At 42.1% G+C, this 27,471-nt stretch overlaps 1 protein-coding gene across 1 annotated transcript in view; it reads right to left on the reverse strand.

The window, feature by feature from the left end:
* LOC108797971 (E3 ubiquitin-protein ligase DTX4-like) overlaps positions 1 to 17,519 on the reverse strand; it is a 43,014-nt gene extending 25,495 nt beyond the window's left edge. Inside the window, exon 1 of the mRNA XM_018569660.1 lies at positions 17,270 to 17,519. Within this exon, the coding sequence (XP_018425162.1) occupies positions 17,270 to 17,477 (208 nt within the window). The 5' untranslated portion in view covers positions 17,478 to 17,519. The remainder of the gene's footprint in view (positions 1 to 17,269) is intronic.
* Positions 17,520 to 27,471: the final 9,952 nt, after the last annotated feature.

The following is a 27,471-nucleotide window of genomic DNA, read 5'->3' on the forward strand; positions in this document are numbered from 1 at the left end:
TATATATATATATATATATGGTAGCTGCTATAGATTCCAGCAAGTATAATAGTAAAATACCTTCCACACAAATGTTTTCACTGCATTTAATTAAACCACAACAGGTTTCACGTCACAATGCCGACTGCCCAGCAGTAATTCTAATCAGCGTGATGAAAGCAAACATTTATGTAAGATGGTCAGCGGATTGGGGGTCATGTCTGATCCAGAAAAGGGGGCGTGTCTCTATGATGAGGGGGGCAACAGTTAGGGGTAGTAGAGGGCTGTGAGAAAAGTGGCTTTTCCCAGGACATTATAAATTCTCTTTCTTATTGTCTGTGAATAAATCTCCCAGCCCCCTCCTTAGCTATCTTTTCTCTCTCGGGGCATCTGTCTTGCTCCTATTCAAGGCCCAGCTGCTCCCCCTACCCCGTCAAGATGCCATTGTATCGTCCCAGCGACCACAGCCTGAGGGTCAATGTACCCCCACCTCCTAATTATTGTCTCATGAGCTAGGGACCTGGGTGAGAGGCTCCGTCAATACAGACTGACAGATATTTGCATAGCTAACAGCTGCAAATGGCTTTACAGCTTCATATAAAAGGTGGAAGTTAGTAGGAAACAGTTAAAAATATTTGCCTGGAACACATAGTGGCGGATCTGAAATCTGCATCATCTAAGGGACAATTTACAGTCAGTTAAAGAAATAGGAAAAAAAAAACTGTTCATAAATAAATATGTATATGTTTATATATTTACCAGCACACTGGAAATGTTTTTGAGTTGATAGTCAATTCATGTATTTTTTAACTCAATATTTTATGATAATTTACTGTGTTTATTGCTTTTTAAAAGGTGAAGCCTTTGTTATCCATTATTTATTTTATTATACAAAAAATAACAAAAATAACATGCGTGATATTTTTTTTTTTTTAGGAGCTGAAATATTTGTTATCCATTATTTATTATACAAAAAAATAACAAAAGCAAAGTTTGTGCTATTAGTTGTTTTTTTTAAGCAGCTGAAGTCTTTGTTATCCATTATTTATTGTATGATAAAAAAATAACAAAAATAAGGTTTGTGTTATTTATTTATTTATTTTTGTAGCAGATAAAGCCTTTCTTATCCATTATTTATTGTATTACACACAAAGTAACAAATGTAGGGTTAATGTTTGAAGACTTTGTTATGTATTATTTACTTAATTTGCGTAGCACTGGCACTTTTTTGGCAGCTCTTTTACAAACACTATTGAACCCTTCACATCAGGACCCCCAGAAGAGCTTATGTCCTAACAATCATACTGTAGGCCTCATTTTTGTGTAAACTTAATTACTTTTTAAATTGAATAAACAGCTTCCATTTTCACAGTTTTATGCATTTGGTGCTTATGCACATAGGAAGTCTTCTGTTAGCCTTTGTAAGTCTGATTTTGCGAGCATAGGTAATATAGACAATGGCATATCATCCAAATAAACATGCTCTCATTTTATTAAAGTAGATGGAAACCCTAAATGAATGACATTAAGTTTGCTAAAGCAATATGTATCATAAACACTTGCCATTTATTGTAAATAAAATACATGTGACCTTTTTGAATTCTTTGTTGCATCTCAATGCTGCTGATGCCCTGTACACTCTTTGCAGCCACTTCCTGTCTACATGCAATTCAGCAACTACTGTGTGGCCTTTCTCAGGGTGGTTGTCCTAATGGTGGCAACACGGGACCATGTCTGCATAATGTGTGTTGAAACAGCTATTTGTAGTCTTGAAAATCTGGGTGACAGGGTGACAACACAGGAGCTCAAATGGGAGACAGGGACAGAGTGTTGTCACCCTGTACAGGAATTTACATGAGCAAGGACCTTTATTGCAATACCACAGGTATTATTTTAATAAAAGCAGCAGATTAAAAAATACTCAAAATTACTTTTGTCTTAGATGACCATGGAGCACTGTCCTTGGAATGAGCATGAAGCTCTACCTTTGGGATGAAAATGGAGCAGTATTGTTGGGATGACCATGGAGCATTGTGGTGGATGACCAGCATGCCCATGAAGCAGTATTGTCAGAGTGGCCATAGGACACTATGGATGATGATTATATAAAAGGATGACCGTGCAGCACTAGCTATAAGATAGCCACAGAACACTATGCTAAAGATAACCACAAAGTGTTGTTACAATGACTATGGAGCACTATATGCAGGGTGGCCATGGATGACTATGGAGGATATGCAGCAGGACCTTAGCAGGAACATGGACCACTATCCATGGGATAACTATGGTTTACAAACCACAGGATGACACTGAAAGACTGAACACAATGACTATGTAGCACAATCTACAGACTGACTATTGAGCACTATCCATGTGATGACCATTGAGCAATAGTTGTTGGCTGATCATTAAGCACTATTGACAGGATAACAATTTAGCATTATTCATTGTAAGACCACTGAGCACTATTCACAGGATGACTATTAGGCATAATTCATGAGCTGACTAGTGAGCACTATCCACAGAATGACCATTGAGCCCAATACACAAGATAACCATTGAGCACTAGCCATTGGATGACTATTGAGCACTATCCATTGGATAACTATAAACCACTATTCATGGAATGACCACTGACCATGGACTGACTATTTAATACATGTTTGAGGAGTATATGGCCAGCCTTAAGCTACCCACAGACCTAAAACTGTCAGGGGGTCCCGACGGGGCCACACACTGGTAAAATGTTGGCCGACCTGGCTGAAATTCAATCAGAGAATATTAAGACATGCATGCAAACTTCGTTTTGTGCCAAGGTTGTTCAGGAGAACCATCATATTGTAAATCATGCTCAACCTAACTGCCCAGGAAAGCATCTGCAGCATGCAAACATCTTGGCCTTATTTCAGAGGACCAATATCTATTGCTTCAGAGAATCTAATTAACAATGAAATTCTTCCTCCAAGATTAGTTGAGCTTATGGTTTGCATGAGTTCGATGTGCCCCACCGTTTATGGATGGATCTGGAAATGGTCTTCATATGCCAATGATTTACATGGGCACGGAACAAAATGATTTGAAATTTCACAAATTTATAACCATGCTAAAAAAAGAAGAATTATCCAATATGGGGCAAGCACATGTCCAATTTCTTAGTAATATTATCAAAAAATGATAATATAAGTTCCCAAACTCAATAAGAGGTTTGTTACAAACCTATATTGGTCCAGGCGTCAGTGTAATTCTGTTAAAAATACATTTTTAACAAGACATTATAGTGTTTTAAAAAAAAGTTAACCATTTTTAACCTTTTTGTCTATTTTGCACACTGTAATAATAAATCTAAGCACAGTATTTATGATTTAAAACAAATAAAAGTCTTATGTCTATAAAGAATAATGTTAAAATTATTTAGGTAGGCATATTGGTCATAGAGTTACTATCAAGTTAACCAATGCATACTGTCACTGCTTAATTTGGTTTGGGCATCCACACATCAGTGACCCTTGGTTATGAAAGGGTTAAAGGAAACACATCTGAGAGGCATATGAAGCGTATCATCTCTGTCCTACTTTTGAAAATCACTAGTGTCTTATGAGGAAAGTATTTTTGGTCCTCAAAGTTTAGGTCTCTCCATTTCCCATCCCAAGAGCTGGGAGGTGCGCATGCTAAGTGGACATTCCTGGTTCTGCTCAACTGAAATAACAGATAATGCCCCTCAACTGGCCATCGTATGCCCTCAAGGTGCACCTTGATCCATAATAGAAGTCAGAAAATTCCCCCTTCTGGAATGATGAGATCTTTTAACTAAATTCCTAGAACTACAAAAAATGTAATTAATGCTGTAAACCAATACTTACATCCAGTCTCATGTGTGAAGTGGAAAAATTCCCTCTGTGGGAAAATAATTTTCAATGGCCTGCAAAAAGTTGCTGCACATGTCACCTGTGCAATAAGCAGCACTCTTTCTCAAACCATGAGACTCTACTGTTCCTTTCTGCTACATAAAGCTAATGGCTCTACAAAAGTAGAGAAAAGCATCATGGGAGACCTTGAAGATACTGTATTGCAGGGGTGCCCATTAGGATGATCGCAATCTACCAGTCGATCGCAAAGCGTACACTGGTAGATCACGATCGGCTGTGTCCTGTCCTCCCGCCAGGGCCGTAGCAGGGCTACTCCTCCGGATGCCCGCTGCTCTCCCCATCTGTATGCAGCGGGGACCTGAGGAGAAGTGAAGGAAGCGCTGCAGACGGCGGCCATGCTGCTGTGACAGCAGCTCCCTTTTCCACTGGCTTCAGTGCTTCCTTCACTTCTCCTCGGATACCTACTGCATACAGGTGGGGGAGAGCAGAGGGGATCCAGAGGAAAAGCTGCAGGCTGAGCTCTGTGCATGGTCGAGCGGCAGAGGATAGGTACATATCAGTGATATGTTCCGATTCTCTGTGCAGAGCAAATGCTGGACCGATCAGCTGATCACTCCAGTGTTTGTAAATAACTGGGGACACATAGTAATATGAGTCCCCAGTTATGAATGAACAGGAAGTGCTTTACATGAGTTCCTGTTCATTCATGAGTTTCTCAATGGGGAGTAGCACTCTATAAATAGGATTCTCCCCATTCAGAAACTGGATGATAGTAAATATTTTCTGAATGAATGGGAAGCCTCTGTATTTTCCATTCATTTAGAACAGATGCTGCAGAAAAAGAAATTGAGGACTTTTTGTCCTCAATTTCTTTTTTAAAAGGGAAATATCAGGGGGCTGTTTAGACCCCTGATATTTCCACAGTTTTTTTTTCTTACCCCGGGCGCAAGAGGTGCTATCTACGGTTCTGCTTCCGTTGTGCTTGTGCGGCTGCCGGCTGAATGTGTCAGATGCCACAGAAGGGAAGGGGCGGGACACCTCTCCCCGTGTGTAACGTCGCCACATTTGGCTACATGATCCCCGTGGGAGGACAGGACGCCGGCGCACGAGAGGAGACCTGGGAAGCTGCTGCAGTGGAGGTAAGAAAAGACAGACAGGGGAGAGACAGCAGAGAAAGTGAGAGAAGACACAGCAGATAGAAACATGGGAGAGAGTGAGGAGAGAGAGAAGAGACAGCCAAGAGAGAGGGCCGGTTCACACCACAAAGTCTTGCGTTCCAAATATTCGGCCTCTAGAGCGCACTGGAATGCAAGCCGGCCGGCTCCCTGCGTTCCAGTCCAGTGCGATCTGCAGAAATAGTGCTTGCAGCATTTTTGCAGATCGCACCGTACCAGAGCGCAGGCTGTGTTCTGGGTGCGGGCGATCGCTCTGCAGGCGGTGCCATTGACTTCAATGCACCGCCACACCCCCTCCTGCCACTGAACGCAGGTGTTTTTATGTTGGTAGATCTCATTGAGCTCGTCATTTGAAAAGTAGATCTCCAGATGAAAAATTGTGGGCGCCCCTGCTGTAGTGTATAAGATATTTAATTGGTTTAATCTTTCCTCCAATGTGCAATAGCAAATTTTACTGATACACCCTATATAGCCAAACGTTTGTGGCCACATCACACCTGCAGGAGCTTATTGGACATCTCAATTCAAAACCATGGGCATTATTAACTGCCCCCGCCCCCTCTCTTATGTGGCTATAATAGTCTCCATTTTTCTGGGCTTTCCACAAAAGTTTATGGAGAGCGCATTTGTGAGGTCACTTACTGATGTCCTAAGCTATACCCCAATAGTCTGTAAACTCTTCTACCTTCTGTATCTCCCCCTTATAATCTATAAGACCAAAAGCTCCTCTTGCTTCTGAATCCTTCTATATACCCTAGTAGGCTGTTAGCCCTTCTGCCTTGCTATTTTCTCCCTTATATCTCGGTAGATTGTAAGCTCTATCACATTATGTATCCTCCCGTATCCCCTAAGAGTAAACTCTTCCACCTCCTGTATCCTCCCTATACCCTAATAAATTGTACTCTCTTCCAACTTCTGTATCCTCCCTTATTCCTTAATAGATTATAAACTTTGTAACCTCCTGTATTTTCATTTATACTTAATACATGGTAAGCTCTTCACATTTCTGTACCCTTCTTTATACCCTAATAGATTGTAAGCTCTTCCACCTTTTGTATCCTCTTTTATATTCTAATAGATTGTAAGCTCTTCCGTATTTTCCTATATACCAAAGACATGCTGGTAGGTTAATTGGCTCCTGTCTAAATTAGCCCTTGTATGTATACATGTGAGATAGGGACCTTAGATTGTAAGCTGTTTCAGGGCAGGGACTGATGTGAATGTACAACTATGTAAAGTGCAGCCCTGATTGTAAATTAAGTTATGGATAATAGATATAATATAAGGGATAGATGGGAATAATGTATTGTTTAGTCTTGAAAAGTATTATTGTTGAATGTGTGTCAGTTGTGTAAAATGTGACAAGCTGTGAGTAAAAATAAATATATACCCGTATAGATTGTAAGCCCTGCCACCTTCTGTACCCTCCCTTAAACTATAACACTTAGATATGATTATGTTGATTACAATCACTTGTATATCCAAACAAAAAAAGGTAGCTGTATGTGCATTCTGGGAAGATTGTCTGGAGAGCGATTAAAGAAAGAGAAGCATAGTGGGGGAGGATCTAGAGTGGTCTACACACAGCTGGCCTCTAGGCAGTGGGAGCTTAGAGCTGGAGGGGTAATAGGAGACAAAGACACAGCTGTTCAGTCCAAGACCCCCATTATGACCTGCAGACACACACACAGAGACAGATAACTGTGCATAGCTGGCCTTCCTGTTGGGTTGTGTGTCTGAGCATCCTGCACAAAACAATGACCTGCACTATATTGCTCTATAGACCATGTGCAGCCCTGCAAATGTCCAATATGCTCATAGATGCTCACAGAGCCTACTTCCCTGTAGTTGGCTCTCACCGGTGGTGTTACTTGAACACCAGGCTGGGTGTTGTGTGGTGTGAAAGTGCCAATATCTGGTGGTAATCTGAGATCCTCGCCAGGGGCGAGATTAATCCGGCTAATGCATTAAACAGATGATCACCAGAGAGGTTGGGGGGGAGGAGGGCTTGTTTTGATAATCTAGTACAGAGGTATGCGGGGCTGCTGACTGTCCCTAATTTCCTGGGACCTGAAATTATTTGCCCTGTAAAAGTTCCACATTTCCCTTCCATATCTTTATTTTCACCAACATTTTAAAGGGAGACCTGTACCTGTTTTTTTTGGAAATACTACTTGCCTGGTTCTCATGTTGACCTAGTAGCTTCCATACCATTGGGGTCACTCATAGAAGAGATGTGATTCTATTTCGCTTGTTGCATGTTGTAATTCAGAAAGCATTTAAGTTATAGATAGCTGGGTAGCTAGCATTTTCAATAGGACATGACTATTGGTAAGCAGTAAAATAATACACAGCGCATTTTAGGGGATTGGTCTACTTTTTTCATGGGTCATGATGATCTGGTGTTTGTTGTTAGGCCACTTGAGAAACGAAAGGTCTAAATTGAAGCATATTACAGATTTCAATTGTCAAATGTTATAATTTATTACTATTTATTCATATGGAGAGCTGCCATAATTCGTCACACAACCTTCTATCAGTGCCCATTTGCCAAATTGCAAACAAGGATTATAGTATAAAGTGCTTATTGATATAGGCCTGCAAATAAGATAGCAAAAAAAATTGGACCCATTTTTAGGGAGATTATTGAAGAGGGAGGCTGGATGATTGTCTTGTCATAGATAGAGGTGTGAATGTTACATCAAAAGTAGTTATGATAACTTAAAATATAATATTAAAATTCACTGAAAATACCCTAAGGGCTCATTCACACTGTAATCGGCCGGCAAGTACAGCTCCGTGCTGCGTGCAGGGCGTGTGTTTAGTACGCAGCCCCTGTCCTTCTCTATGGGACTACGTGGCCGTACGCCCCCCCTACGCTCACCCGCCCTGCACGTCCGTGCGGGTAAGCGTACTCGTACGCTGACAGGATGGATCCTGTCTGCGTCCGAACCAGGAAACACGCACCCCTACGGAACTGTACTTGAGGTGAGCGTAGAGCGGCGTACAGCCGCGTAGTCCCATAGAGAAGGACGGGGGCTGCATACTAATCACACGCAGCACCTGTCCTTCCCGGGAGCTGCTCGATACGGCCCTGCACGCAGCACAGAGCTGTACGTGCTGGCCGATTCTAGTGTGAATGAGGCCTAATAGTTTATTTTATTTATAACAATCAGTAGTAGAGTATTGTACTCTGTTAGTCATCAATTTATGCAGACATTTTGGATTGAGATGCAAGCTGTTGTGATGCCTTAAATCCCTTCTTCAGACTGAATAAGGGAACTAAAGTACCCTGGAAGCTTGCACCTAATAGCTGATAAAGGGTGTCACTTAAACTTCAAAATGTATACATTTTATGAATGGCTAGCTACTCCTCCAATGAAATCCAGTTAAGTGCAAGTATCTGTAATCTCTGTGGATCCTCTCATTTCTAGGACCACCCTACCTCTATAACTACTAATGCACGCACACATTGTAGCATGGGAAGGCTAGACAGCACAAAGTCATGTGTCATGAGGCTACAGTCCCTTCCAAATGCACTCTCAAAAGCCTGCTAAATCTGGCTATAATTAATTATATAAAGCTTGACTTAAAAGATATTTTGAGTTTGATTCCTGACTTTATGCAATGTGCTTACTGGCTTACACATTAACCAGTTTATGACAATTCATAACTACAGAATCCATGCCGACTTGGAATACCCAGCCCTTGCCCGATCAAAGTTCATATTTGATAACCTACTATAGCTTATTGTCCTGATACACCTTGTGAAGGTATCAGGACAATAAACTACATAGCTTCTTTGGGAGGCTGGACGAGGAAAAGTAAACTGTCCACTGACCGGTAAGGATACATGACACATCCTGCCATTAATGGTAAAAGTTTCAATGCCATGCCAGATACTCTGAGCTTTTGGCATAGCCCAACTCATGTATGGAGACTTTTAGACCGAAATGTTTCTGTTCCTTTCTCAAATGCTCCTCTTTTAGATAGATGTACGTAAATGTATTGTAAAAGGGATAGGCTCAACTTGTAGTGGCAGCAGTAAACCGTGCACAAGACACGGACACCTAGTAACCATCCAAGCAGGTTTGTCCTGCACTTTTATTCAGCAAGGCAGCTAGCAAACAGTTCATTGCAGGTGGGCTTTATACAGCAAGTCCATAGGATAAAACAAATAAAACATCTGCTTGTCCAAACCACTAGCTAAGCTTATGTCCTGATTTAACAATGTGTCCCCTAACAGGTTCTTCAACAGAAACAGACAACACATTTTAGTGTTCTATCAGCTGTCAGCCTTTTCACCCATCAGCAGACTCCAACAACAGAGAAAGTGAAAGAGAGGGAGCCTTCTGCATCAAACAACTCTCATACAAAAGGCCTGTGGAGAGCTAAAACAAATTAATTAATTATTTTACGCTTTGGCCAGAAAGACACTTCTAAACTGAACATCAAGTAGTATTAACCTCCCAAACTTTTTTTTCAATAATCAATACAGGTTAAACAAATATACATTGCCCAGCAAAGCTTTGCTTTAAGTTTTTGCCCAAACACTTACAATCATAATGTTTCTGAACAGCTGCTTCTAAGTCTCTCAGCTCAGCTTCCCTGAACTTCCTGTCCAGTATCACAAGGGACAGAGCAGACTACAGCGCCTGTTCATCTATTAGCTTTGAGAAGAGAGGAGAGGGGGCCAGTTGGAGGAAAGTAGCTTGATTTGCTGTGCCTGTATGTTTGTGGAGACACACGCAGCTTACTAGCACACAGAAGGGTGACTGCATAGCACTCTGCTTGACAAAGGAGGCACTCTAAAACAGGAAGTTAGAACCAGTGCTCAGGCGGATTCTGCAGGAAACTAAAAGATCAAGAAGCAGCATTCATTGTAAGTGGATTCATCAGCATTTGAAATACACTGTATTGCCACATATATTGGGACACCCTTCCAAATCATTGGATTCAGTTGTTCCATTAAATTTCCTTGCTACTAAATATTCCACGGTCACCTGTTAGGCCCCATTCACACTTGGCGATTCGCAAATCGCGCGTTTGTCGCGCAATTTGCGCGATATCGCGTGATTTGCAGCGCGATTTGCATTTTGCGCAATATCGCGCAATTTGCCGTGCGATATGGCGCAAATGCTTGCATTGAAAAGCATTGAATCGCGGCAAAATACGCTCCAAAAAGGGTCCTGCTGTAGCGACGCACGACCCGCGACAGCAGGACCCTTTGCCCCATTGCCAAGCATTGGAGAGCGATATCGCGCGGTAAATAGCCGCGATATCGCGGGAATTACCGTGCGATAAATCGCTCAATGTGAACGGGGCCGAAGTGGTATTATAACAAAGTGGAAGCAACAGGGAACAACAGCAACTCAGTCACAAAGTGGTAGGCGACGCAACATGAGAGAGCGGGGTCAGCGCATGCTGAAGCGCACAGTGCACAGAAGTTGCCAACTGTCTGCAGACTCAATAGCTACAGACCTCCAAACTTTGTGTGGCCTTCAAATTGGCACAACAACAATGTGTAGAGAGCTTCATGGAATGGGTTTCCATGGCCGAGCAGCTGCATCCAAGCATTACACCACCAAGTGCAATGCAAAGCATCGGATGCAGTGGTGTAAAGCACGCCGCCACTGGACTCTAGAGCAGTGGAGACGTGTTCTCTGGAGTGATGAATCATGCTTCTCTGTCTGGCAATCCAATGGGCGTGTCTGGGTTTGGCGGTTGCCAGGAGAACGGTACTTGTCTGACTGCATTGTGGCAGGTGTAAAGTTTAGTGGAAGGGGGATTATGGTGTGGGGTTGTTTTTCAGGGTTTGGGCTTGGCCCCTTAGTTCCAGTGAAGAGAACTCTTAAGGCATCAGCATACCAAGACATTTTAAAAAATGTCATGCTCCCAACTTTGTGTGAACAGTTTTGGGATGGCCCCTTCCCGTTCCAACATGACGGCACACCAATGCACAAAGCAAGGTCCATAAAGACATGGATGAGCGAACTTGGGGTGGAGGAACTTGACTGGCCTGCACAGAATCCTGACATAAACCTGATAGAACACCTTTGGGATGAATTAGAGCGGAGACTGCGAGCCCGGCCTTCTCGTCCAACATCAGTACCTGACCTCACAAATGCGCTTCTGGAAGAATGGTCAAACATTCCCATAGACACACTCCTAAACCTTGTGGACAGCCTCCCCAGAAGAGTTGAAGCTGTTATAGTTGCAAAGGGTAGGCCAACTCAAAATTCAACCCTACAGACTAAGACTGGGATGCCATTAAAGTTCATGCGCGTGTAAAGGCAGGCGTCCCAATACTTTTGGTAATATAGTGTAGCCTAAAATATTTTTGACTTTAATATCACTTTCAGGATTTGAATGCTTGCTGCTCACTTCAAGAAGAACAACAGAGTTGCCCTGACGAGCAAGGAGCACTTACTTAGCATGTTCTTGGGTTTAGATATACTGTAAGTAACATAGGCAGAGACGGACAAATTAAAATGGAATTCAGGAGTCAGCTCTATTGACAAATACTAGGAAAAACCTCAAAAGTTGGATTTCAAATATGAAAATTACTTTTAAGAAGATGTTAACATGTAAAACCTTGAATGAGCTTTTGAGTTACTGATATGTATGATACATATTTTTAGTTTAGCATGCATTGCTAATGTATGGGAAAATGTACTGGGAATAAGGAAGTTCTGTTTGCATTTTTGTTTTTTTTTGTATCAGCAATACACTGTCACATTGTTCTCTGCAATCCGTTGATTTTCCACACTACCCAAAATAAGTTTCCGGGAACAATTTCGCCACTATCAGCCTTGGTGATTCATGTCTGTGTGTCGAATCGGGAACACTGCAAGATTCATCAGTCACGTATGCAATGGATCGGAGTTTCTCACTGATGGGAAACACAGGCAATTTTGGATACTGATGATTTGCCCATCTGCTGCAGAACAAACTAACTGACACACAGCTGTGAAAAGTCTTCCCTTCCACGGAAGATCTCTATTTACACAAGTGATGGGCTTGTCGTTTTCTTTCTTACAAGATAATCACCAATTACGCCCCTCTGGTGTAAGATGTTAAAAAGGACCTGCAAGATAAACAAGCTATTCCTTCTAAGGTGTCTATCAACAACCTAGCATTGGCAATAATTTACACCAATTTCTAGTGGTTTGCAATTAAGGTTGTGTTTGTGTTCCAGAGGGAGATAACGATAGGTCTACAGTGGTTAGAGGTGCTTGTTATGGCACATGGAGATTTTCTAGCTTGTTGGGAGATCTATTAGGATCTATGAGTCAATCCCTATCCTATAGAAAACTGAACAATCTAGGACAAAATAGGCAATTTGGAAAAATTCTCCAATTCAGCTCACTTTCCAGTTCAGCTATGTTGTCCTAGAGTGTTCTCTTCTCCTACCTTCTCTAAAAACTCTTCACCTTTTTGTGAATAACCCTGTAATAGAACGAGAAAGACCACTTACGCACTGCTGTCAGACGCTGCAGGTTTAGGTGCTGAAATCAGTTGGGAAGGGAAGGGAACATTTCTCCTTACCTATCAGCTGGTCATACACTGGTACATTTTGTACAAGGATTCATATGAAAACTCTCAACAGAACATTTGATAATGACATTAGAGACTTGTAGAATGTCATTCCAAATTTCATTTCATGTAAACATTCTATTTTGGAATGAATGGAGTTTCTTAAATGAAAACCACATTTACTGTTTGAATTGTGTTAGTTTAAGAACAATTTTCCATTCTGCTTCTTCCATTTTATTTATCACTACAGTTGAAAATGATCATCGATTTGACCCCATTAACTATTAGAAAATCTAACTAATGCGTATAGCCAGCTTTAGGCAGATATAGGCCTATTTATGGCTACAATTAAAAAGCCATAGATGTAGTATGCTGAGCATTCATGTTCATGTATTCATAGACAGACAGGGGAGGTGCATAAGCAGACACTGTTGGGCTTGCGTCTTTTGTTGAATGGAGTGGTGCTGACTGGGCCACCCACTGCTCGAATTTGGCCTGAGACAGTGGACATTTGAGCAGTGCATGGCCAGATTTAGAATAGAGTGTCAGTTTGTAAATAGGTTTATATATGTGATAAGTGTATTTCTATTACATGGGAAAATATAGATGCAAGGAAAAGCTGCTCCTTTACTCCTGTCACCTATAGGCACAGGCCTACTGATCCTAATGTTAAATCCAGTCCTGAGAACAGATTTTCTAATATGACCAACAGATAGATTAACAGGTACCAATGTATATGGGCATCTTTAGACTACCTACACACATGATATACCAGTCTAAAATGATAAGTGTACATATCCCTTATTGCTTTCCTTCTCTACCCTAGGAGTTTGGTCATAGTGCAAGATTACCTGTAACCCCATGAGATCCTTGCTGCAAGGCCTACAGGGATTTGCGCAACCTTTTTCTTGAACTCTTTAAAATTTTGAATGGTACTACCTGCTTTTGCACTGCAGACTTCAGTTTGCTGGAGCATCACCAGATGGACAGACTCAGATTAAGCAAATGTACAGGTGCATGTACACGGTACAGCTGGCACTGTACTATTTCACAAGTTTAGGAGAAAGGCTGAGGGGGTTCCAGGTAGGCTGTGCAGGATTGGGGTCACAGCCAAGTATAAACTATGATCAAACCACTGGGGAAGGTGACTGAGAGCAGTAAAAGTACACATGCATGCATTGGTCTAAAAAATTTAGAAAAATCTAATTCATACATCATATGAATGATATAAAATTTTCCATCATATGACAGAACATTGTAATCAAACACAATACATCCATGATTCTTGTATGTGAAAGCCTCAATGCCTTCTGGAACACATTCCCAACATTACGGGACATTCCGAGGAAACGACTGCGCCAGCATGGAAGAGTAGACCCGTTTGAGCACAGGTAGCATTGGGGGGGGTGTTACAACATTTCTGATACATCTAAAGGTGGCCATAGACAGTTCAGAAAAGCCAATCATGCAGGCATGGGTCTGACTGACCCCAGTTGTCCATCTCTGTGTGTGCCCCTATAAAGATGGTCTTTAAGAACTTTGCAGGGAACACTATTTTCCATAAGCATCTTCTGCATTTTTCTTTCAAGATAAGCAAGGTACATGCAGGGCAGATGCTGAGATAAGAACAACATACAGTAAATGCTGTTAATAGTTGAAAAGCACATTTATATATACACTGATCCATACAACAGACTTAAATGATGTTGAGTTGTGAAGAAAAGAGTGACAGAGATTTGATTCCAAAAAGGCAGCTGGAAATTTTTCCACCTAATGGTGAGATAGTAAACCTGCCACTTAATCAATACGTTGCCACTCCTTGTAAATCGGATTACAGAATTCTGATCTACACTCTTTTGCAAACTCTCCAATTACTTTTCCCAAGGTCCACATGCATAGGGCAGAGCATATGAAACTGGCGATGACAATCAGATGTTTGTGCATATTTTCTGTGGAGTGTTGCAAGCATATACCAGAGAGAATCAGTCACACATAAAAGCAGGAATGCGTTATGCTGGCCATTTACATACTGTAGTTTTGATTCATTCAGCCCGCAGGTATTGTATTCTGACAGCCAGTGCCTGCGACTGTCAGAAAATCTGAATAGTGATTGCAGCTGATTGGGTGAAGTCATTGAAAGGCCAACATTTTTCTGTCCAGCTACTCATAGTTAAAATTTTGGCTGGTTCACAGGAATCAGTGAACATTCTAACAGTTTATGACCATCTTTAGTGAAGATACCTTCTGATATGCCTAATTCCCTGAGTATATACATATATATTATATAACAATATATCTGAGCATACATAGTTTAACCCACAATATGTCTGAGCATGCAAAGGTTAAAATATAATATCTTTAAGGATGCACCATTGAACATACAGTATACAGTAGTCATATGTTGAAGGGTAGCATTCTTTAAGATGGACAAAGGGCTGCAGATATCTGCTTCATATTGATGAGTAGTGGGACATCTGCTCTTTGTCAGCAGCGTTGGGACTTGCTGCTGTAGCTTGTGCAAATCAATTGATAGACTGGAGCGGTGAAGGATCTGTTCAAGTAGGCCTGAAACAAACTAAAGAACGGACTCCCCCTTTATAACCTTTTATGCATAAAATGAAAAAACAAAAAGCTTCTCTTACCCTTACCTGAGAGCAGCTCGGAGCTCCCTTTATTTCTGGTTAGGGGGTTGCATCTGGTGCTTGGTCGCAGCGTGGGGGTGAAATCTAGGACCAAGTAGTGCCTACTGATTGGCTGCCCCTGCCAGATTAAGCCAATCAGTAGCACATATTGCAAACAGATCCCACCCTGCGCCACAATAAGTCTCCAAGACCCGAGTGGGATAGAGCCTAGAGCGGTAGTCAGGTGATTTTTGCTGATTAGGTTAGGAGAGTTGTAGGAATAGTGTACTGCAGCATTTCTCAACCAGGGTGCCATGGCACCCAGTGTGCCTTCTGGCTTCATCAGGGGTGCCTCAACATTTTGTGGTAGTGGGATTGTGATGTGTAGGGGGGGGGGGGGGTGAAGACTGAGGTGAGGGGGACATCTGATGTGAAAGGGGGGACTCATATGAAAGAGGGGCTTCTAAAGCGAAAGGGGGGCTCCTGATGTGAACGTAGGCTACTGATGCAAAGGGTGACTCTGATGTCAAGGGGAAAATCTTGATTTGAAGGGGGCACTATTATGTGAAGGAGGAAACCTACTTTTTTAAGTGTTTTTGCATAGGGGTCACTCTTAAAATCTATGACATTTAAACTAGGGTGCCTTGAGATTTTCCATACTTTTAAAAGGGTGCCATGACTGAAAAAAGGTTGAGAAACGCTGTTCTAGGGTTACAATAAACTTTGGGTAACACCTCCTAGTCCTCAAAGAGCAAGGATTAGTCAGGATAAATAAGGATTTTCAAGCAAGCTGGAAATCCTGTCTGTGAGATAATACCTCAGAAGCATTCATTATCACCTCCTAGTATTGCTAAAGCACAATCTCTACTACAGCTTTTCTTAGGATCTTGGGATTGGCAAAGCATTCAACTCTTTTGTTATTTTTTTCTCATTTGACTTTTGCACACATAAACAGCCATAAATACCTAGACAGACACCAAACAGGATCAAGACCATCCGTATCTACAGACCTTTTTATATCTATAGATGGGTGCTTTCAAACTCCCAACAGATATAAGACAGTGAATCAGACACCGCTAGCCAGGTGACATCTGCAGTGGATTTTGCAGTGATAAACACTTCATGTATATACACTTATACTACCCACACACATCCAGATCTTGTGTCAGATGTGATCTTTTACATTAACAAAATGTAACAGCTATTTAGCATAGGAGTCTACCCAACTGGATTTAACATGGATGGATTTTTTAGACAGGTCCTCACATTGCACAGTGGTTGGTAGGTGTAAGCAATCTCACTAATCAGAGGCAATCTGTTGAATATAAGTGGCCCAGCTTTGGATAGTGGTACTTTTTCATGTCTTCATCTCAACTTCAGACTACTTATAGCCACCACAACACAGTAAAAGGTTAATTCTAGATTCTACAAAGAAAAGGGAATATTTGCCCATTCGGCACAGATATTGTTCAAAGAGCTGGAAAATCTTTGTGAGGGATAAGATGCTCCCTAGATCTGGCGATCACTGTTAAGGTACATCTCACTGTGTACTAAACTGAAGTCTCACACCATGTTATCCGTTCTTCCAGATACCTTTGGTGGAATACTGTCTCCCCTGTGCATTGAAATGAGGAAAGGGGCATGTGTTCTGCAGTTCTAAAACACTTCTTGTCCTGAGGTGACAACCTTACTTCCTCGCTGTTACAGTACAGTAGGTTGGTGTTGTCAGCCTAGGACAGGGAGTGTGTCACTGGCAGGTTTACCAGGCAAAAATTTATTTAAAAAAGCATGAAAAAAGAAAATGAATACAGCCAACATATCTAATGACAGGTAAGCTTCAATATATTAAATTTTTGTTCTTAGATTTCCTTAAGCTCTGCACATCTTAATAACTGCAAAGTTAGTGCACTGGATGTACTCGAGTGTCTAAAATTAAACTGCTGTTCTTCCCGAGATTAGTACATTGCACCTGTCCTTCCACACATCATAGCCTGTCAACCTGCACCTGCTGGCCCACCCACCATCACTCTCTTCACTGGAAGCACTACCCTTGTCAGGGCAGGCACACACAAGGCTATTGAGGATGACTCACCTGTATCCAGGCGGAATTGGTTCATAGAAATGAGATCCAGGATGTAGGGGGTGAGACTGGCATCAGCCTCTCCCAGGCTCACCGAGTTGGACTTGGGGGTTTCCCTCACCACCTGCTCGATGTAATAAGCCACCTGTGGGCTGTAGGGTCTCCAGAGCGAAGTTTCATCCTGCCATTCCCAAACAAATACTGATCCTCGGTCCAACATCTTCGGTTCTGTCCGGTTGCTTGGCCAAGAACTCCTGGCTACCCTTCGCGATAAGCACCGTAGAAACTAATAATCCCCCAATGATTCTGAAGTTAAGGTCCACTGTCCTCCTGCAGTCCTCAGTTTCTGAAGTCAAGTTGTAGCTCTTGATGTCCCAGGGTGAAGGACACATCGCTTGATTGCAAGCTCATAGACCATTGCCAGTTGTCTAAATTTGCCTATCTAGTTGCATTGCTTGCTGCCAGGTGTGTGCCAACTTTCTGCATGCTCTCTTTTCACCCTCCAGTCTTAGGCACTTTCTTTTTCCCTGTTTTCTGTCCTTTTAACGCTCTTTCAAGGCTTCACTCATCGCACCAAGGAAACTTTCTCTCACCTTCAACCAGCCCTCCCTTCTATGTCACACCCTGACCCTCCGTCCCAGCCAACTCCTTGCAGTAGTCCTTTGCTGATCTGTGTCCCTTGCAGCTGGGTGTTTGAGAGGCCTCTCTCCAAGGAAGGAAGGGGGGAGGAGGAGGAGGGGGGTCCCTCTGTCTTCTGCAAACACTTCCCCCAGTGCCCCTCCTCCTCCTCCTCCTATTCCCCCAGGGAAAAATCTTTCAAAGAGCTCTGCGTCCCTTTGTGTACAATTAATGATCAATCACCCCTCCCAAAGCCTGCCCCTTTAACCTCGCTCTTATCTGTCTCCAGAAGCACAGCTTATTTGTGCCAAATGTCTCAAACTCTTATGAAAGTGGCCCTGGGCTGGCAATAAACGGGGCAATTTTTCAGGAGATTCGACAAACAATTAAACGACAGTTATGATATTTTCTGTACAAAGCTGATTGAACAATGCAGATTTTTATTTAGCAGCAGTAGAGTAGTGTACCCTGTTAGCCATCAACAAGTGCAGAAAGTTTACCCTTTATTACAGATGCAAGCTTTTGGAATTGCTTAGATGCTTTCATCAGGCTTTATACATTTCTAAAAGTTATTCCAAAACACAAATATTTATATACAGGGTTACATGGAGGAGAAATGAAAAATAAATATTTTTAAAAAAGAAGAAAAAACCCACAACTAATAAAATGACATCTGATTGGATACAGGCGCCGTTCAGCAGAGAATTTCATTGAGATGTTGATTGAAAAAAAAATCACATTTGCCAATCAAGAGGGTGTCGGCAGGGCTACCCACGGCTCAAATTTTAGCTGATTCAGCAGAAATCAACCAAAGGTCCAGCAGTGTATGGCCAGTTTTAGGCTATGGGATCAGAGGTGTTATTGGGGTAATTGATTTAATAATACTAATATTATAATTGACTTAATAATATAATTGATAATATTATTTATTAATTCTTGTATTTCTGCTTGCAAACTCTTTGGATGCTTTAGGTACAAATTACTGCTTAAAGGAGACCTGTCATGAGAGCAATATGTAGGCAGCCATTGCTGATCACTGCTTATGAAAATGCTAAATGCTTGACTCTCATTCGCCCACACTGGAGTCCTGGACCTTGAACAAGCATGCAGGCATGAACTTTTGATCTGCATGCATGTGACAAGTTACTGGATTCCCCTATCCGCAGCAAAGAGTGTGGATGGATGAATCTCCTCTGCCCGCTATTGTTTTCTGACAGCCGGCACCCACCTCTGTGAGAATACCAGTACAGTGACTGCAGTCGATTGACAGCAGTCACCTGTTGTCTAGCAATTTTCCACTCGGCTGCTTTGTAAAAAGTCACTTAAAAAATCGACTTTTGTCAAACCAGGAGGTGCCAGCAGGGCAGAATCAATCCTTATAATGAGGCAGACTGAAGCTGTTGCTTTAGGCGGCATCTCTTTGGGTCATGTGGTGGTGGTGGTGCCGTGTGCAGTAGAGTGCCATGGACTTTATTCTTTTCATCCTCCCATTCCAGGTAGGGAGATGAGCTCCTTAAGGTGCCTATACACCTATCGATTCGTTAGGAAATTGTCCATGAATGGTCTTTCGAACGATAATCGATCAGTTGATGGGAACCCAACAATTTTGAGATGGGGTATTTGAGTGGAAATTGAACGACGGTTCTAAGAGGGCACAAAAGAAATCAAACAATAATCAATAGGTGTATGGCCAGCTTTAGACTTCTATGGGCTTAAACCATGCAGGTGTGGGCAGGAGAGAAAGGACTTGCGGCATTGGATGTCATCAAACCAGGGAGGCTGCATGCTTTGCATTTAGTAAGTATATGTCTGTGAAGGGGCGAGTGGGATCTGTAAGGTCAGAGAAGGATGCTAAAAAAAAAAATAAGGGCACCTATTTTTTCAATGTATTTATGTAAATGCAGGCAGTGTAATTTGACTGAATTTGACTTTCTCACAATCCCTTGTACAGCAAAGCTCAGACTAGTAGGGGAAAGACAGCACTGGGAGCCAATGAGTTTTACTGCACGCAATGTGGCTAATATGTTAAGAAGAAACATTGGAGGAGAGAGCAAAGTGACGGAGAGATGAGCTCATTAGTATGCTGCTTCTCCTTTTGCTATCCCATCAGAGGCTGGGCAACACCTGTTAACTGCAACAAAGAAAAATCAGGTCTCTTGCCCTGCCAGACAGGATTGTGCTGTGCAGCAGAGCTGTAAACATCTCAAGAATGGATAAAGAGATAAACAAATTATTTGGTAGATAAAACAAAAGCCTTATATGTATTTATCTGCATGCAGTGCAAAGCAACAGTTTCCTTTTCCCTCTGGCTCCAGCTGCACATACACTCCTGGTTGAAGTCAATGGACGTGTCTCTTTTTTCAACCTGATTAACTACATCACTGAAAAAGACTGAGGTGTCATCCCAAAGGTCACAGGTTAGGTCCATCTTTTAGAACTGAATCCTTTTTTCATCCTTAAGATGTCCCTGTTATTGGACCTACTGTTTAAAGTAGAACTCAGGCATCCCATTCAAAAATAAAATATGGACTGGAGGACTGCAGCCCTGCCGCAGAGTCCCACAAGTACCTGTTGATCCTGCCAGTGTAGTCCGCCCAATGCAGTTCTTGTGATAGGGTGTCAATAATGCTGTACTGCTCATGAATTCAGAATTGCCACTGTCTTGTAGGTTGTGTCTACTTGCACTTACAGTGGAATTTAAAAATGTTGCAGGGAGCATTGCTATCAGCTTTGTCACTGCTGATTCACAAGCCTGTAGCTTGTATCTGATCTGTATCTGACCTAGTCCTGCCCACTGCTTTCTGGATGACAGCACAGCCTCATTTGCAAAAACCTCTCGTTGTGAGCTGCAGTGTCAGGGAGGGGGAGTGTGTGAAGCATAAATAAATGAGGATTTGGCTCAGTCAGGGAAGGTAAAGGAAGTGCTTTGTTTACTTTATGAAGCTCATGTATCACATAGTAACTGGATTTGGAATTTTGAAATTCCAATGTAGAGCCAGCACATCCGACAGGTCATTAAAAAAAAATCAGATTTATTGAGTTCATACCATCCAAGTACACAGTAAAATCATCCCACACCAATTCTATAGCCTCTCACGCGTTCCACCAGATATGCTTAAAGGAGAACTATGGGGTGAGTGGATTACACTCATCACTATAGTTAGAGCCGGCGTGCAAAACTGTTGCATGTCGGTTCTATTGATCGGGAAGTGAGCAAAAACATACCATCGCTCGCTCACTTCCTGATCATCTCCCTGCAGAGAGCGGTGGCTGTCAGAAATCTCTCCCTGCAGGGATCCCCCCCACCCCTCCCCTCTCTGATGATCCCCAAGCCCTCCCCTCTCTGACCCACCAGTGCTGACTGGATGAACGGATGGGAAGGGCACAGCTAGCTCTGCCTCTAGATAGGCAGAGCCCGCTGTCAATCAGCCAGTGGGGTGGATCTCAACAGTATTGTCGGGATTCGTCCTGGCTACGGCGCTCTCAGCATATGGCAGGCAATAGCTGTTATATACTTAATACTTATATACAGGACGACGTTAGTATATGTCTTTCCGTGACCCTAAAGAGAACTATGGGAAAACAAGGTTATCCCAGAGTTCTCTTTTAATCATATTAATGTCTCTATAAATCAGATTTTTTTTTGAACTGTCAGATTTGTGGCTCTACGTTGGAATTTCAGGATTTTGTTACGCCAGCATGTATGTTTAGAGCCTGCACCTGATTGATGTGACTGGTTGGGTCGGTGTTGTCCGACTTTGGGGATTGAGTGGTGTAAACTTTGAAATTCCATGATGGAGTTGGTATTTGTTTAGACTGTCATACAGCAGCCTTTAGTTGTATGTCAATTATTAAAAAGGATACATTTCACTACAAGTTTATGTGTTGCAAAACCTTTTTTTTGTTTCAACCTATCACATTTTTAGTAGAAGAATACAGGATTAATGTAGTAATCCCCTGATGTGTATTCATATTAATTTTATTACTTATTACATTCAAACAAAAGCAGCTAATGCATTTCAGGGGTTCCAAAGGGACCCCTTCATCTGGCCTATGATACAGTCAGGCTGCCTATCTGAGAGCTGGAACAGAAGTCAGTTTAACCTTATATGAGAATTCCTATCTATAGTCATTTATCTTTTCAGTCCAGAGTTCAGTTCTACTCTTTCTCAGCGCTGATGAAGAAGAGCTTTTTTTTTTTTAAGCATGTAATCTTTATTGAAAACTTAGTGAACAATTATGTCATTTGCCAATTAAGTCAGTTTCGAAAATATGTTTAATAACAAAAATGAAATAATAACAGTCATAACCAATAAACCTCACAATTGGTAAATTCTGAAGATAAAGAAGAAGAAAAAAAAAAAAACAAGGACTAGGAGAGCTGCAGAAAGGGTCAGTGCAAGTGAGATCAATTTATTGGAACTTCAAAGAACAAAGGCACCCAGAGATCCAGCTATTTTCGAAGTGAGGTAGCACTCCGTATCCTGGAATAATAACATCACATCTTTTAATTGGCCAGGAGACAGTCCAGTCAAGAGGAATGGAGTCCAGGTGGCAAAGATTTTTTTTGTAAGAACGTTGTTGAATTGGTCATCTAGCTTATCCAGCGACAACACTTTGTGAAGGAGATCTTTCAGGCATTTTAAGGAAGGGGCAACAGGTAATAACCAGTTCGTCAGTATAGCTTTTTGGCAGCGATTATACATAAATGTTCCCAACTGGATGGACATCTAGAAGTGGGCAGTGATGAAGGTAATATTGCGTGAAATAGGCAAAGGACAGGATTAAGAGACCTTTGAATTCCTGAGCTGGTGTTCATGTAGGAGAGGGCACAGGACCAAAATACCTGAATAGAGGGGTAAAGCCATATTAAATGATCTAAATCAGGGATCTCCATGTTTCACAGATGATGGCCCTCCTAAGTGAAAGCCACCGCAAAGTAGCACCTGATCGGCTTCTTCCGATGAAATCTGAAGAAAGTCCGCCCATATGTTAACATGTGTGGAAAAGGAGCAAGGAGAGATAGAGTGTAGAGAGGATCGGATGATATGGACCATGGAGGACACAGGCATCTTCAGGGATGGATCAAATTATAATGAATGTGCTGTGCTTCATCTAGAACAATACCTAAACAAATCTCTATAGTAAATATGTGCTTAAATAATACATGCAATCATATATTCCGTGTTCAAATATACACAAATGTGGAATCACACGTATATAGTGCTCAAGATTTGTCCCAAGTGCACCACACTCTTTATCCTTCCACTGTGAAAGTTCTTTGTACAAAGTCCATACGTCAACTCCAATTATCACCCAGGTGCTCCCCCTCTCAGTGGGCCGCTCACCTTATAAATAGACCTGAACAGGTCTAGAATCACTTCAATGGGTCTCCAATCGATCTTATTCAAAGGCCATCTCTCCACAATCGGATGATATGAACTTGCCTGTAGAGGGTCTTTTCCTTTCTTTGGTATTAGGCAAATGTAAGCCTTATTAAAAGGTATGAGGATAGTGTTGGCATGTTAATATATCATGAAAAAGGGCCTTCAGCATAGAGGAGATATCATTAGACAATAATATCTGTGGCGAAATTCAGCGGAAAATCCATCAGGGCCAGGTGCCTTGGAGTAGGTAGAATGATTTATTACATCTAGAATTTCCAATGGCGTTATGTCACCATTGAGTTTGGCAAGATCATCATCATATACGGATGGAACCAGATGACATGTCCCCCTGATCATGTTTATAGAGATTTTGGTAAAATTCACTAAACATTTTACATATGGATGATGCTAGCCATGCTAGCCTCCGCATATCGTCTCCTGATCAGGCATTTTCTAGAGGTCGCATAAGCCAGGATTTTGCCCCGCAAAACCGCTTTTGCAGTTTTCCAGAATACAACAGGGTCAGACACATGTGTTGTCATGAGTTGTCAGTTGCCTAGTCATGCCACCATTTCGTGAGCTCAGTGTGAAAGGTGTCATCTTGTGACAAGTAGGAGGGAAACCGCCATATGGTGGGATGACTAGGCGATCCAAGATTATTTATAATCACCAAAACAGGAGCATGACCTGAGATGACTAGGTCCCTGACTTTGACCGGGACCAGTTTAGGGAGTAGGGAAGGAAAAGAGAAGAACAGGTCTTTGCGTGATAAGGAGTTGGGAGCATGGGAGAAGTGCGTGAATTCTCTGTCCAGAGGATGTAGGTATCTCCATAAATCCAAAACCAGTGACTTCAATCCAGGTGGTTAAGCGGGTATCCTGAGGGTTACGGTGTGTGTGGTGAGGTTTCACTTCCCAGGAACGGTCTTCCAATGTGGATGGCACCACATTAAAATCCCCGCCTTTCAAGAGGTGGGAGGTAGCCTGGCAAGAAGTGAGTTGTGACATAAGTTTATCCTGAAATGGTTTATCTGAGTTTGGACCTTAGGCGTTCCAAAGGTCCAGCGAATGAGAGCCCAATTGCATTGACAAGAAGGACTATCTGCCCAAATCCTGATCCAAGGTGTGATTAATGATAGAGTGGGTTAGAGATTTGTTGATAAGGGTGACAACACCCGCTGATCTACCTGCAGCCGGAGCACCAATGGTCGTGTCCACCCTTGATTGTTGCATACAAGACATATCCACAGCTTTGAGATGTGTTTCCTGGTAGAGCGCAATGTCCACATTTAGCTTTTTAAGAAATCAGAAAATCTGCCGTCATTTATTGGGTGATCTTAGTCCTTTAATGTTGCAAGTGACGATGTTCAAGGTGGGTCCCATTGATCTAGTATAGGTGAGCGTGGTGCATATTGCGGCGGATATCCAGAGTGGAAAAGGGCACTGTCGGGTGTCCCAGTGCTCCCGAAGTGACCAGTGAGCCTAGTCCTAGCCATTAGGGCCTCGTGTGAAGAACTGATAAGAGTCCAGTAGGTAGAAGATGTATATATCGGGCCCATCAAAGAAATAATATGGACATGGGTGATGATGACAAGTTGATTGTGAGGTCGAACAAACACAAGTGAAAAACAAATAGAAAGAAAAACACAAAAAAAATGTCCATTAGTAAGGACTGCCTTTTTCCCAAATTCAAACGGCTTTGAGCTGACTTTAGGTGGGATCTAACGTGATACCCACAAGGCAAAGTATTTGTGTAAGAGAGTCCAAAAGTAAAGAGATTATTCCGTCCTGCCTCCCGAAGTAAAATCAGGGGTATAAACTTTGAGACACTGGAAACGTTATTATGTTTAGGTAAAAAACTATTTAAAAAAATATAAAACAGGTACATCCGGAGCATCAATGTAATTCTAGAGCACAGCCCATTGGAGAACAGGATCATTTCAGGCTTTATTTTTTCTGGGAGGGCTTTTAATCGGGGAAGAAGATGATGTATCCTCTCAGGAATCAATACATTTTTGAGCTTGGGTGGCTGAGGTGAACCGCCATTATTTCCCATTACTCATTGAGAAGCGGAGCACTGCAGGATATTGAAGAGCAAATTTAATAAGTTTGTGGACCAGCGTCTGGCACACTCCATGGAAAGATTTTCTCAGCTTCGTGGTTTCTGTGGAATAATCTGCAAAGAGGAGTAGTTTAAGACTGTCAACCACAATATTGCATTGTGTGCAGTACGCTTGGAAGATGCTTTGCTTGTAGTAGTCCGGGTAGCACACGATAACAGATCTCGGCTTATTAACTTCTCTAGGTGGGCCCAATCTATGCACCTTTTCCACTTTGCCGAGGCCAGAGACCCAGAGCTTTAGGTATAGCAGTGGAGCAAAAAGAGCGGAAATCTAGTGGCCAGACAGACTCTGGTATGCCAATGACTCAGATTATTATGTCTGGATCGATTCTCCAGATCTTCCACTTTATCAGTTAAGGCATGGACTTGTTTGAAGAGATCACTGTAAGTGCGATTCTGCAGCTTTATCCTCTAAATCACAAAAGCGTAGCTCTATGGCTTGTAAGCGCTGAGTTTGGGCCTCTAAATTAACATTGAGTTTCCCTAGATGGAGCTGTAGTGAGTCCACAATGATGGTAGCAATGTCAGATTTCAAATGTTTGATGACTTCAGAGGCTATCAGTGTATAATTTAATGGCTGTGTTGTCATTCACAATAGGACATGACTCACCCTCTGAGTCATCATGAGTAGCGTCCTGCAGCATGTCTTGGGCAGCCCTTTTGATTCTCGACCTAGGGATGTGCTCTCCATGAGAGTTTCCAGTGCCCTCGGCGGGCGTGCCATGTATCTCTCCATAGCGGGAGGATGGTCAGAACGCCGTGGGCTTTGGGAGATACTCCGGTGGATGTGCTGTGAGAGGCGGCAAGACGGAGCTCTGATCATTCGTCTATGGCATGTGGTGACGGAACCGGAATTCCCAAAATGTGTAGGATGATTTTATTTAAAAACAATGAAAAATAAAAACCATTTCTAAGGCTCCTTTAAGTGTAGAGCATTGCCTTTGAAATTATGAGCGATTGCAATATACCCAAGCAGAAGTATATTTGAACTTGGAGGTCCAACACTCCTCTATCCCACCACCTTATGACGTCTTTTTATTATTGTTTTTACAAAAGATTTCACAACTTGAACCCAAGCTTCACACAATAGAATATAGAATCCTATATAAAATCCTATATTAAAAAAAGTGTGAATATTGCATGAAAGTTGAGTTAATCTTGAGTTACAACATTGACAAATAGCCCCATATGAGTTCTTATTGCTGCCTGTGTCCCTGATGTTGAGAATCAACCTTTTTATTTGTCTTGGAGACCATCAGTGGCTTGGCAATTGTTGTTTTTATTAGTTGGAGTTTCGCTTTAACCATATGCACTGATACCTTTGATATATAGAGTATTTATTATTTTGTTTTTCTTGATACAGTCTTGAGTTTGCTTCACATCCTCTGTACACAAGCTAAATACAGACCATCCCCCATCAATCCAGCGCTCCTTTCTAATATTCCTGTCCATAACTTGGTTCTGTTGCTAGAAATCAAGGACATCTGGCAGCCATGTGAATATGAGTAAGTTTGCCTTGAACTAACATAGCTAAAAAATATGCTTCTTTCATCAAATATACTGAAGTGATACTGCTGCAGAAACAATTATTGACCTTGCACACCAGATGAGTTGGGATGCGCTGCACAGCCTTGCCCAACATAGTCCCATAGAATAGGCAATTTGCTTCTTTTTTTTTTAGCACAGCATGTTGCAACGCACTCCACTGCAGTTAATAGAATTAAATTAAATTTTATTTTTGACATTGCAATAAAGTTTTTTTTTAAATAAACAGTCCACACTAACGACGCTTGGTAGTGCATGCTGCTGGTGTTAACAGACTCTCAGGGCCTGTCCCCACCATCCAGTGCTTTCATGTCACAATTCCGTTACATGAACGCTCTGGATTGCATAATCCAAACCTTCCCGCATTCTGGGTCGGGACGGGGCATGATGGTGCCATTCATTTCAATGGCATCGTAGACACATCTCCTGCCCTTAGTGCGATCGCCCGCACGAGAACACGGGTGATCCCTGCACCAGGCAATGCCCTGAATTCCAGTGTGGTGCCATCACAAAAAAATGCTGGTGGTGCATGCTAACAGGAAA

This window comes from Nanorana parkeri, unplaced genomic scaffold, assembly GCF_000935625.1.
Source record: "Nanorana parkeri isolate BGI_ZX_2015 unplaced genomic scaffold, ASM93562v1 scaffold1376, whole genome shotgun sequence".
In the NCBI taxonomy this organism is placed as follows: Eukaryota; Metazoa; Chordata; class Amphibia; order Anura; family Dicroglossidae; genus Nanorana; species Nanorana parkeri.